Source organism: Oncorhynchus gorbuscha, linkage group LG02 (genome assembly GCF_021184085.1).
Source record: "Oncorhynchus gorbuscha isolate QuinsamMale2020 ecotype Even-year linkage group LG02, OgorEven_v1.0, whole genome shotgun sequence".
Taxonomy (NCBI): Eukaryota; Metazoa; Chordata; class Actinopteri; order Salmoniformes; family Salmonidae; genus Oncorhynchus; species Oncorhynchus gorbuscha.
Genome location: NC_060174.1, coordinates 21,309,778 through 21,321,892, shown reverse-complemented (window position 1 = coordinate 21,321,892; position 12,115 = coordinate 21,309,778). Strand labels below are relative to the sequence as shown.

Genomic DNA, 12,115 nt, shown 5'->3' with positions numbered 1-12,115 from the left:
TTTGCGACCAAGCTTTAACTTCCTGACTGATGTTGAGATGTTGCTTCAATATATCCACATAATTTTCCTTCCACATACTTTTCCTTCATCATCATGCCATCTATTTTGTGAAGTGTACCAGTCCCTCCTGTAGCAAAGCACCCCCACAATATGATGCTGCCAAGTGCTTCACGGTTGGGATGGTGTTCTTCGGCTTGCAAACCTCCCCCTTTTTCCTTCAAAGATAACAATGGTCATTATGGCCAAACAGTTCTATTTTTGTTTCATCAGACCAGTGGACATTTCTCCAAAGAGTACGATCTTTGTCCCCATGTGCAGTTGCAAACCGTAGTCTGGCTTTTTTTATGGCGGTTTTGGAGCAGTGGCTTCTTCCTTGCTGAGCGGCCTTTCAGGTTATGTCGATATAGGACTCGTTTTACTGTGGATATAGGTACTTTTGTACCTGTTTCCTCCAGCATCTTCACAAGGTCCTTTGCTGTTGTTCTTGGATTGATTTGCACTTTTCCACCAAAGTATGTTCATCTCTAGGAGACAGAACGCGTCTCCTTCCTGAGCGGTATGATGGCTGTGTGGTCCCATGGTGTTTATACTTGCGTACTATTGTTTGTACAGATGAACGTGGTACCTTCAGGTGTTTGGAAATTGCTCCGAAGGATGAACCAGACACACCTCCAATTGACTCAAATGATGTCAATTAGCCCATCAGAAGCTTCTGAAGCCATGACATAATTTTCTGGAATTTTCCAAGCTGTTTAAAGGCACAGTCAACTTAGTGTATGTAAACTCATGACCCACTAGAATTGTGATACAGTGATTTATAAGTGAAATAATCTGTCTGTAAACAATTGTTGGAAAAATGACTTGTGTTATGCACAAAGTAGATGTCCTAACTAAACTTCCGACTTCAACTGTACAAGATAATAACAGAGTAGCAGCAGCAGTGTAAAAGAGGGAGGGGAGTGCAATGCAAATAGTCTGGGTAGCCATTTGATTAGATGTTCAGGTGTCTTATGGCTTGGGGATAGAAGCTGTTTAGAAGCCTTTTGGACCTAGACTTGGTGCTCCGGTACCGCTTGCCATGCGCTAGCAGAGAGAACAGTCTCTGACGGATGGCTGGAGTCTTTGACAATTTTTAGAGCCTTCCTCTGACACCGCCTGGTATAGAGGTCCTGGATGGTCTCAGACTCGGGAGAAGCGAAGGTCGAGGGCCATGCGTCCTCCGAAACACAACCCTGCTAAGCCGCACTACTTCTTGACACCCTGCTGCCTTAACCCGGAAGCCAGCCGCACCAATGTGTTGGATGAAACACCGTCCAGCTGATGACCAAAGACAGCTTGCTGGCACCCGGCCCATCACGAGTCGCTAGAGCGCGATGGGACATGGAAATCCCAGCTGGCCAAACCCTCCACCAACCCGGACGATGCTTGGTTAATTGTGCGCCGCCTTATTGGACTCAACAGCCTTAACACAGCTTGGGATCAAACACGGGTCTGTAGTGACGCCTCAAGCACTGTGAGGCAGTGCCTTAAACCACTGCGACACTCGGGAGGGCGGAGGCAGTATAGTTTGACCTTTCCTACTAGACTACCTCTAGCCGAAGAAGTACTTCTTAAGGAGCCTACCGTTTGTTATTTTCAGAGGTAGACTGGCTCTGCCAGCCAAAACAGCCAAATTCTCAATCTAAACGTGAGTCTATTCTCAATTGCGATACGGTTCTAAAAGCATAAAGGTCCCTCTGTTTCCCATCTGTTTTATGTAAATGAGCGCAGTAACATAGAGATATGGTTGTGTGGGAACACTAAGCCTACAAAGGTGTGTATCAATTTAACATTTTTGACTATTATTTCTCGTTGATATGAAAGATAAGGTCCTTATGCTTCCAAAACCGTACTTTAAGCGCTGTGTGTTAATGTTCAGACGAAGCATCAGTGCTCTTGAGTCTTATGTGTAATGGAATGGAACTGAGGGTCATAAGGGCTAGCCTACCGGTCTATTTTTTTTAACCTTTATTTAAGTAGGCAAGTCAGTGAAGCTGGGCCAATTATGTGCCATCCCATGGGACTCCCAAAACATGGCCAGTTGTGATAAAGCCTGGAATCCAACCAGGGTCTGTTATGACACCTCTTGCACTGAGATGCAGTGCCTTAGACTGTTGCACCACTTAGGAGCCCATCTTTGTACATTCTTGATTGTTTTTTATTAATACATCTGATATTTGATAGTACAATTATACTCCTTGTACTATTTGGACTTTATAATAATGGTTGGCTATAGGTTCGATACGTTGACAATCCATAGATTGAGGAATACCAAGGAGTGTCTCTGGACAGTGTTTTATTAACAGGGCAGGGAAGAATGAAATTGAAAAAAAGAACGGGTGTCGTCCTTCTTCCTGTATGTGACGATCAAGTGTGATGACGTTATGAAACGCACCTGAACGCTGTACCGCCAAATAGGGACATCCCTTCTCTGTGTTCAGTTTGCTTTTTTAAGGATTTTATTTAGTTCATTCAAATCGGCTGATAGCGTCAAGTGTTTGGAGACAAATTATTATTGTGAGTTGGACGCCTTTACGCGAGTTGCTGGGACTTGTCTGAGAAGTTTTACAGGTAGGATAGGAAATAACTACCACCTTTTGAACACAATTTCTCAAGCAGATGTTGGGGATCGACAAATTGTTATCTCGAGGCGTGAGTTGAAATAATTTGCTCGAATGTTGTGACCGCTGTGTTGGCACTTTGTTTTCATGAACGTTGCAGTCTCACAGAGGTCGCGAAGCCTACTTGGTTTACAGCTCTGGATTTACTGTCTTCACTTTCTGTCATCATACAACGCCCGATGAAAGTGTTCACACTCCTTGACTTTTTCCACAATTTGTTACAGCCTGAATTTAAAATGTATTGAAGTGATACTTTTGTCATTGGCCTACTCACAATACCCCATAATGTGGAAGTGCAATTTATTTTTAAAAACGAAAAACTGGAATGTCGTTTATGTCAAGCCCAATGGGTGGTCCTTCTGTAGCTCAGTTGGTAGAGCATGGCGCTTGTAACGCCAGGGTAATGGGTTCGATTCCCAGGACCACCCATACGTAGAATGTATGCACACATGACTGTAAGTCGCTTTGGATAAAAGCGTCTGCTAAATGGCATATATTAATTAAGGAGTAAAAATGTGCTTACGTGACAAGTTGCATGGACACACTGTGTACAATAAGTGTTTAACATGATTTTTGAATGACTACCTCATCTCTGTACCCCACACATTACATTATTGCTAAGGTCCCTCAGTCGAGTAGTGGATTTCAAACAGATTCAACCATAAAAGAACAGGGAGGTTTTCCAATGCCTCGTGAAGAAGGGCACCTATTGGTAGATGGGTAAAATATTTGATAATTTAACATTGAACATCGTTTTTGAGCATGGTGAAGTTATTCATTACACTTTGGATGGTGTATCAATACACCCAGTCACTACAAAGATACAGGTGTCCTTCCTAACTCAGTTGTCAGAGAGGAAGAAAACCACTCAGGGATTTCACCATGAGGCTAATGGTGACTTTAAAACAGTTACAAAGTGTAATGGCTGTGATCGGATGGATCAACAACATTAATCTAATTGACAGCGCAAAAAGGAAGCCTGTACAGAATACAAATATTCCAAAACCAGCATCATGTTTGCAACAAGGCACTAGAGTAATACTGCAAAAAATGTCCTGAATAGAAAGTGTTATGGTTGGAGCAAATTCAATACAAAATATTACTGAGTACTGAGGGTGGACCTGCCTCCTCACCCTACTGGTTCTGCCACACATGCAGGTTTTTACCTGCCAAGGAGTTTCGCCACTGCATTACCAAATGGCTGCATCTTCCCTTCCATTGTCTACTTGATGCTTGCTTGATAAATTAAATCTCTAATCCACTATTTTAATTTAAATCCAAGGTTGCTTTTTTTTAACTGACTCGCTCAAGGAAAAGTCTCATTCAAACTATCCAGTCATGGTCATCAGATCAGCGTGAATTCTGAGAAAGATGTTGAGTGATTGTAGTTTCTTGAAATAGTTTTCCACACTGTGTAACCGACACAAATTACACCGGATCCACACGCATTAACAGCAATGAGCATAATATTGAGTCAACAATTGTATTGGTAGTGATTCAATTGTGTGTGTGTGTGTGTGTGTGTGTGTGTGTGTGTGTGTGTGTGTGTGTGTGTGTGTGTGTAAACCAAAAAGTTGTCTGTAATCGTCAGCAGCAGTTCAATGAAGGTTGAAGGCCCATGGTAATTAATCACATTCACTAGGATTATATGCCTCTTGTAGTTTTAAAACGTGTTGTAAAATGGTTGTGCAATATTGTAAGTGGTAGGCCTCAGCAACACTCGCATGCACTGAAAGCATAGTAAGCTTCCCAGTAGTCAAGTAACAGTAGTTACAATATGTAGGTCTATTGTGTGCATTTTTGAGAAGCACAATATTTGTTCCAGTTAGGAACATGACATATATTTGCCCGTGTGCTGGTGCAGTTGGGGCCTACTGAGCCGTCCCTCTCTGAGGGAGTGATTGTTTACCTGCCGTAGGGGCACACCTGTTCTTAAGAAGTGTTACATCCTTCTCTATGACATGTACTCAAGTGTTGTTTTTTGAAACACTACCTCTATATCCCTCTGGTCTATTAATAATTCAGGATTTGTGCCCAAGTCTGGTGTAGAGGCCCAAGCAATGAAAATAAAAAAGAAAAGGTAAAGAGCAGATGTGTGATTCAAAAAGGGTGTGTTGTGACTGTCTTTTGGCCAGGACTTCCAGTAAGTGGAGTAAAAACAGTGAGGCTGCTGTTTGTTTTACCACACCCAATTGTCACAATACTCAGACTGGAATGTAGCCTAGAAGGCAACCTTCGTCCTGCAATTGGCCTCTTAAGGCCTTCTAATGACTAATCTGTATTTTATCCCTCCCTCTCCAAGCAAATGGAAGATTAGAAGGAAGGTAGACCAGGTAGAAGCAATGGAGAAAAATCCAGCCAGAAAACACCTGTGCTCTAAGCCATGCATCAAAGTTTTTTTATGAAGAGATATCATCTGAACTCTTGCTCCTCTCCATTCGCAAAGCACAGTGACAGTAGAGAGATCTTTGCCAGGGCCTTTGGAATAAATACCCTGTCAGTTAACAGCCCAGTGTACTCATTCCTTCTGGTAACCATAGTGCCAGGCCCATAACCTAAGCCAGCCCCATAACCTGGGCTTCCATGGGAAAGTAGTACCTAACTGCTCTCCAGTAAGTATGGGAATATCCTTCCTCTCAGTGCACAGGCCTTCCTCTCAGTGCACAGGCCTGTCTCAGCAACATTGGATATATGATTATGAAATGCCTTTTGGAAACAAGAAGGGGCTAGGTGTCATTTGGGGAGTTTCACTATAGCGTCACACTGTTCCCTGTCACCTGGACTATGTGGGGACAGGATATGAGTGGTGGTGGCTGAGAAGGTATAAAGCTCACAGGTGCTGAGAACCGCTCCAGTGTGTCAGCCAGACCAGAGGTGACTCAGCCATATTCTGTCAGCAGGTTGTTGTTGGAACCAAACAGGATGTTGCTGTTTTGTCATGAATCTGACACAGGCGCTGACACTCGTGGCTTATTCAATGACACCACCGGTAAGAGTACACTCGGTCTATCAATTTTTTGTAGCTTCTCTTTGAGCTCAGTGTTGGCTTGAGTAGGTAAAATCAAGTTTGCAGTGAAATTGCAATAAGAGGATGAGTGACTTACCTGATGAAATATGTTTGACTGATTTATTGTTGTGTCGAAATTGAATCAGTATCTATTTTGTGTTGGTTTCAATGATTTACTTTCCGACTGAATGTCACCATCAGAGTTGGGAAGTACTTAAAGGCTAACATGTACAGTTCTGATCAGACCATGTGAGTTTACTGGCTGTAACTCCCCCTTTAGTGATGTGATTTATCGGCTCTCAAAATGTATATTTTCAAGTTTCACATAAATATTAATCTGGATTACAGTGACTCACATTCTGGAGAATCTGTCTTCATATTTTCCATCTAAACCTCAAGGTGTTTTAAATGTGGGGCTATGTGGGGTTTTACTGTGGCAAATGTGGTTCTGCCTTATATCCTTGGCAACAAAAGGCAATATAAAGTGCTGTATGAGTGGGAGAGGCAGAGAGGGTGGAGCCTCTCATTGATCCAGGTGGAGTTGGTTTCTGCAGGGTGATTTTTTTGTGGTCAGTACTCATTAGCTATTGATAACATTCAACCAGACCTCTGACTCAGGGTCATTTTGGTGAGGAACATTTTTTTTGGGGTGGGGGGGATTTGAAGCACTGTCTGGATCTTGAATTTCGTTTCCCCCAACATGGATTATGATATGTAAGAGAGAGCAAGTTGTTTTAGCGTAGAGGAGTTCACAGGTGTGTTGCTAAGTTTGATTTCCCAAAGGGGAATGGAAGTGAGATTCAGAGAAGTGGTGAGTATAAAGGACACCTTTAATGGTCTTTTATGAAGGCAGAAAAGTACCTAAAGGATTTTGTTCCTACATTGAGGAAGTATGGTTTAAGATTGTGTTATTTATTTTTTTCACCTTTATTTAACTAGGTAGGCCAGTTGAGAACAAGTTCTCATTTCCAACTGCGACCTGGCCAAGATAAAGTAAAGCAGTTAGACACAAACAACACAGAGTTGGACTTTATCCTGCTAACTGTTCCAAATGTCCGAACTGAATTTGGTAAAAGGGCCTTTATGTACTCTGTGCCATCGTCTTGGAACACCTTACAAAATACTTTTAACTGGAAGAACTTGTCCCGATTTGTTTTTAAATCTCTGATGAAGGATTTTGAGGCTGATTCCCTGACCTGTCAATGTTTTTAATTTGCTGTTTTATACTCTTGTGAATTCAATGGTTTTTACTAAATTACTTGTAGTTTTTCATGTCTGTCTTTCTAATTTTTTTGTAAGGACTTGGTGCTGCCTATCTTGGCCAGAGCGCTCTTGAAAAAGAGATTTTTAATCTCAATGAGCCCTTCCTGGTTAAATAAATAAAATAAAAACGATCATAGTCATTAATACAGTAGGAAAAGTATATATACAGTATGTGCACATAAGAGAGGTAATAAATAGGCCATAGTGGCGAAGTAATTACAATATAGCAATTAAACACTGGAATGGTAGATGTGCAGAATATGTGAGTGTATATTATATATATATATATATATATATAACTGTGCAAGTAGAGCTATTGGGGTGCAAAGGAGCAAGATAAATGAATACAGTATGGGGATGTGGTAGTTGGATGGGCTATTTACAGATGGGCTATTTACAGACGGGCTATGTACAGGTGCAGTGATCTGTGGTGCTTAAAGCTAGTGAGGGAGATATGTCTCCAGCTTCAGTGATTTTTGCAGTTCGTTCCAGTCATTGGCAGCAGAGAACTGGAAGGAAAGGCGGCCAAAGGAGGAATTGGCTTTGGGGGTGACTCGTAACATATACCTGCTGGAGAGCATGCTACGGGATAAGGAGGGGCTTTAACTAGCGACTTGTAGATGACCTGGAGCCAGTGGGTTTGGCGACGAGTGTGAAGCGAGGGCCAGCCAACGAGTGTACAGGTCGCAATGGTGGGTAATATATGGGGCTTTGGTGACAAAATGGATGGCACTGTGATAAGACAGCCTCCAATAACCTACTCAACAAATTGGATGCAATTTTGTAAATGACATCGCCGAAGTCGAGGATTGGTAGGATGGTCAGTCTTACAAGGGTATGTTTGGCAGCATGAGTGAAGGATGCTTTGTTGCGAAATAGGAAGCCAATTCTAGATTTAACTTTGGATTGGAGATGTTTGATGTGGGTCTGGAAGGAGAGTTTACAGTCTAACCAGACACCTAGATATTTGTAGTTGTACACGTATTCTAAGTCAGAGCGGTCCAGAGTAGTGATGTTGGACAGGCGGGCAGGTGCAGGCAGCGATCGGTTGAAGAGAATGCATTTAGTTTTACTTGTATTTAAGAGCAATTGGAGGCCACCGAAGGAGAGTTGTAATGGCATTGAAGTTTGCCTGGAGGGTTGTTAACAGTGTCCAAAGAAGGGCCAGAAGTATACAGAATGGTGTCGTCTGCATAGAGGTGGATCAGAGACTCACCAGCAGCAATGTATACAGAGAAGAGTCAGTCCAAGAATTGAACCCTGTTGTACTCCCAGAGGCCCGGACAATGGAGCGTGGCTGAGGTGCACCCATGACCAGCTCTGAAACCAGATTGCATAGCAGAGAAGGTATGGTGGGATTCGAAATGGTCGGAAATCTGTTTGTTGACTTGGCTTTCGAAGGCCTCAGAAAGGCAGGGTAGGATAGATATAGGCTTCTAATGTTAACATGCATGAAACCAAGACTATTACGGTTACAGAAGTCATCAAAAGAGAGCGCCTTGGGAATAGGAGTGGAGCTAGGGCCTGGATTCACCTCTATATCACCAGAGGAGGAGTAGGATAAGGGTACGGTTAAAAGCTATGAGAATTGGTTGTTTAGAATGTCTGGAACAGAGAATAAAAGGAGGTTTCTGGGGGCGATTAAAATAGCTTCAAGGTATAATGTACAGACAAAGGTATGGTAGGATGTGAATACAGTGGAGGTAAACGTAGGTATTGAGTGATGATGAGAGAGATATTGTCTCTAGAAGCATCATTGAAACCTGGTGATGTCATCGCATGTGTGGGTGGTGGAACTAATCGGTTGGATAAGGTATAATGAGCAAGGCTAGAGGCTCTACAGTGAAATAAGCCAATAAACACTAACCAGAACAGCAATGGAGAGGGTATATAGACATTAAGGAGAGGCATGCTTAGTCGAGTGCTCATAAGGGTCCAGTTAGTAGTGAGGTTAGTTGGGGTAACTGTGATTCCGACAGCTAGCCAGGCCATCGGTAGCAAGCTAGCATAGGACGGTGTTCTGTTTTTAGCCTCTTCGTGCGTTTCCATTAGTAGATTAGTGGGGTTCCGTGTGATAGAGGGGATCAATCCAATTGGCAAAATAGATATAGTTATAGTGACCCAAGAGAAATTGTCAGAAAATGTTCAGATAGCAGCCGATAAGACGGCTAACAATTAGTGTGCTGCAGATGGCCGTTCAGGTACCGTCGTGACGGAGGAGCCAGTTGGATAACTCCCTCATGCAGATAACGTCGGTAGTACAATTAACCATTTGAGGGCTGTAATTGACATACAGTAACCTTCTTATATATAAAATCATTTGAAAGACTAATCTCAATATTTTTGACCAATCAATTCAAGATCATGTTATTTGAACTGTTCTGACAAATGGCAGCTGTCAATCTGCTTCATTGTATTTGCCTCGGTAGCTAACGTTAGCTAAGTACATACTTGGACCAAGTAGGCCAACAGCCGATAAATACAGCGAGGGACGTATAATTAGCTACTGTTGTCTTGCCTGGACATGTATCTACAACCAATGTTACCTGTACAATCTTTGGTTTAGCGCCTGAATTTAAAATTCTGTCACTTGCTGCTCAAAATATTGATTGCGCATTTCCCCCAAAAATGTGACAGTATGTACTAGCTAGTTGGTGTTTTTACTGACCATTTTGAGACCCACACAATCCCTGACCCTATTCACACCAGATAGCCCACTTACAACACACACAGCATTTATTCAGGGCCCGTTTGGGACCCATGTTGTAGCTCACGTGGGCTTGCCCGTGTGTGATCCAGGTAGTAAGACCGCCTGAGTCCCATAGAAAGTCCCTGACCATATTCACACCAGGTATCCCACTTGCAGCCCATAACAAATTGGCAAAGGGCCCAATTGGGACCCATGTTATATCCCACATGGGTTTTCCCATGTGACCGACCCAGTTGCAGTCGTGGTGGCATCCGGTTTTGTGATAAAACAATGTCTGTCCGGAGAAGTCCACGACGCGTACATGACCTACAGCATGGTTAAGTCCACGACGCGTACATGACCTACAGCATGGTTAAGTCCACGACGCGTACATGACCTACAGCATGGTTAAGTCCACGACGCGTACATGACCTACAGCATGGTTAAGTCCACGACGCGTACATGACCTACAGCATGGTTAAGTCCACGACGCGTACATGACCTACAGCATGGTTAAGTCCACGACGCGTACATGACCTACAGCATGGTTAGGTCCACGACGCGTACATGACCTACAGCATGGTTAGGTCCACGACGCGTACATGACCTACAGCATGGTTAGGTCCACGACGCGTACATGACCTACAGCATGGTTAGGTCCACGACGCGTACATGACCTACAGCATGGTTAGGTCCACGACGCGTACATGACCTACAGCATGGTTAGGTCCACCACGCGTACATGACCTACAGCATGGTTAAGCAAGTTAATGTTTCTGACATTATCGGACCACTAAACACCTATTTATTTCGAACCACTGAGTGACCGCAAGTCACAAAGGAAAACAGGTGCTGCCTCCACTATTCCAACTACAACATTTCAACTTCATCAAATCACCTCTGCTTAGTCTAATATAGTGACAACTAAAAGATGCCAAAAACAATTTAGTCCAATCAGTAAGCTAAATATGATGTGGGGGTGTGTTCGTGCCAGTAGAAAAACATGTTGACTCGCCCTACTTGTAGAGAAATGCCAATGCCATCCTCTCTTTCATGTTGAAATGGTCTATCACTTTGTCATACAGTACACGCTTATCTTTTTGGTTATCCTCGGCTACCTGGCTAAAATGCTTGCTCGCTAGCCTAACTTCAATTCATGGGCAACTTCAGCTAGTTAACATTAGCCTTTTACATCTAGCTACTGTACATTTGAACTTCCATCCTCTCAGGTCAGGGGCACAACAATGTATGCATTTATGGTTGGATCCGGTATGCTGTTATAATCATTGGCCAGTATGAAGAATTAAGTAAACCACATGCCCAAATCCCTATCTCCATCCATGGCTAATTTAGGAAAGGGACAGTGCTAGCTAGCTAGGATGACAACGAGATGCAACAATTCAAGTTGTTTCTGTCAATTAAGTATATGCTCAAAGCGATTTGATAGGAGAGACGACAAATCAAAGCTGGCTTCCCTTGTCACTTTTTAAAGTTTTTTTGTTGTTGTCCAGGACCATTCGTAGTTGTCGCTTAGTTTAATGTTGATGATTTTGTTTGTGTCAAGGGAGACCAAATGCTCTCTGGCTTCCCTTGTTGCTTCTGGCTGCAACAATGTCATACTGGTTTGGACCAGACAGCATCAGATGGCAGTGCGGCTGTTTTGCTGGGATGTGGGATTTCCTGTCCCATCGAGGACTCCTGTGGCGGGCCGGGCGCAATGACGCTGACACGGTTGACAGTGTTTTCTCCGACACATTGCCTTCCAGGTTAAGCGGGCGTTGTGTCAAGAAGCAGTGCGGCTTGGCTGGGTTGTGTTTCAGAGGACGCACGACTCTTGACCTTTGCCTCTATCGAGTCCGTACGGGAGTTGCAGCAATGGGACAGGAATGTAACTACCAATTGGATACCATGAAAAAGAGGGTATTAAAAAAAGCCAACTTGCAAGCCATTTTTAAATTGATTCAGGGCCTATTTGATACCCATGTTGTAGCCCACATGAGTTTGCCTGTTTGTGACCCAAATGGTTAACCCGATTGTGTCCCAGTCGTTATTCCTGAACAAATAACACCAGTTTGCCTGTAAAATGATTCGGGGCCCATTCTCCCCCCCCACTAACGTACATGGGTTTGTCCATGTCTGCCCCAAAAGATTAACCCATCCGGGTACCAGCTAAGATGCCCAGTTGAAACCCATGAAGTCCATATAAAACCCAGGTGGGGCCCACCTGGACATGTTGGCTGGGTATTATATAAATATTTGTGCATGAAAGCGTTTCCACCTCCATTTCTCGCTTAATACATTTTACAGACTCAAAAAGATCCCATCTTGTATGGCGTATTTTGTTTACTCAAGCATTTGGAAAGTTTACAGACAGAGACGTTCTGTTTCCATCAGGCCTGTTAATATTTTTTTGTTGCTGACATTTACTCGCATAAAATGGTTGTATGGAAACCTGATTCCTGTAACCAAAATACAGGTTTTGGGTCTGTTTGAATG

The 12,115-nt window shown here is 43.2% G+C and overlaps 1 protein-coding gene across 5 annotated transcripts in view; it reads left to right on the top strand.

The window, feature by feature from the left end:
- Window positions 1-2,412: 2,412 nt before the first annotated feature.
- The window catches only part of tjp3 (tight junction protein 3), a 33,731-nt gene continuing 24,028 nt past the window's right edge, over window positions 2,413-12,115 (top strand). Inside the window, exon 1 of one of the 5 annotated variants that reach the window (XM_046304458.1) lies at window positions 2,413-2,610. Coding sequence is in view for 3 of the 5 variants with exons in the window: in XM_046304431.1 (XP_046160387.1) it covers window positions 5,599-5,649 (51 nt within the window). In the remaining 2 variants the exon portion in view is untranslated. The other 4 variants (XM_046304431.1, XM_046304486.1, XM_046304477.1 and 1 more) reach the window with 4 other exon arrangements.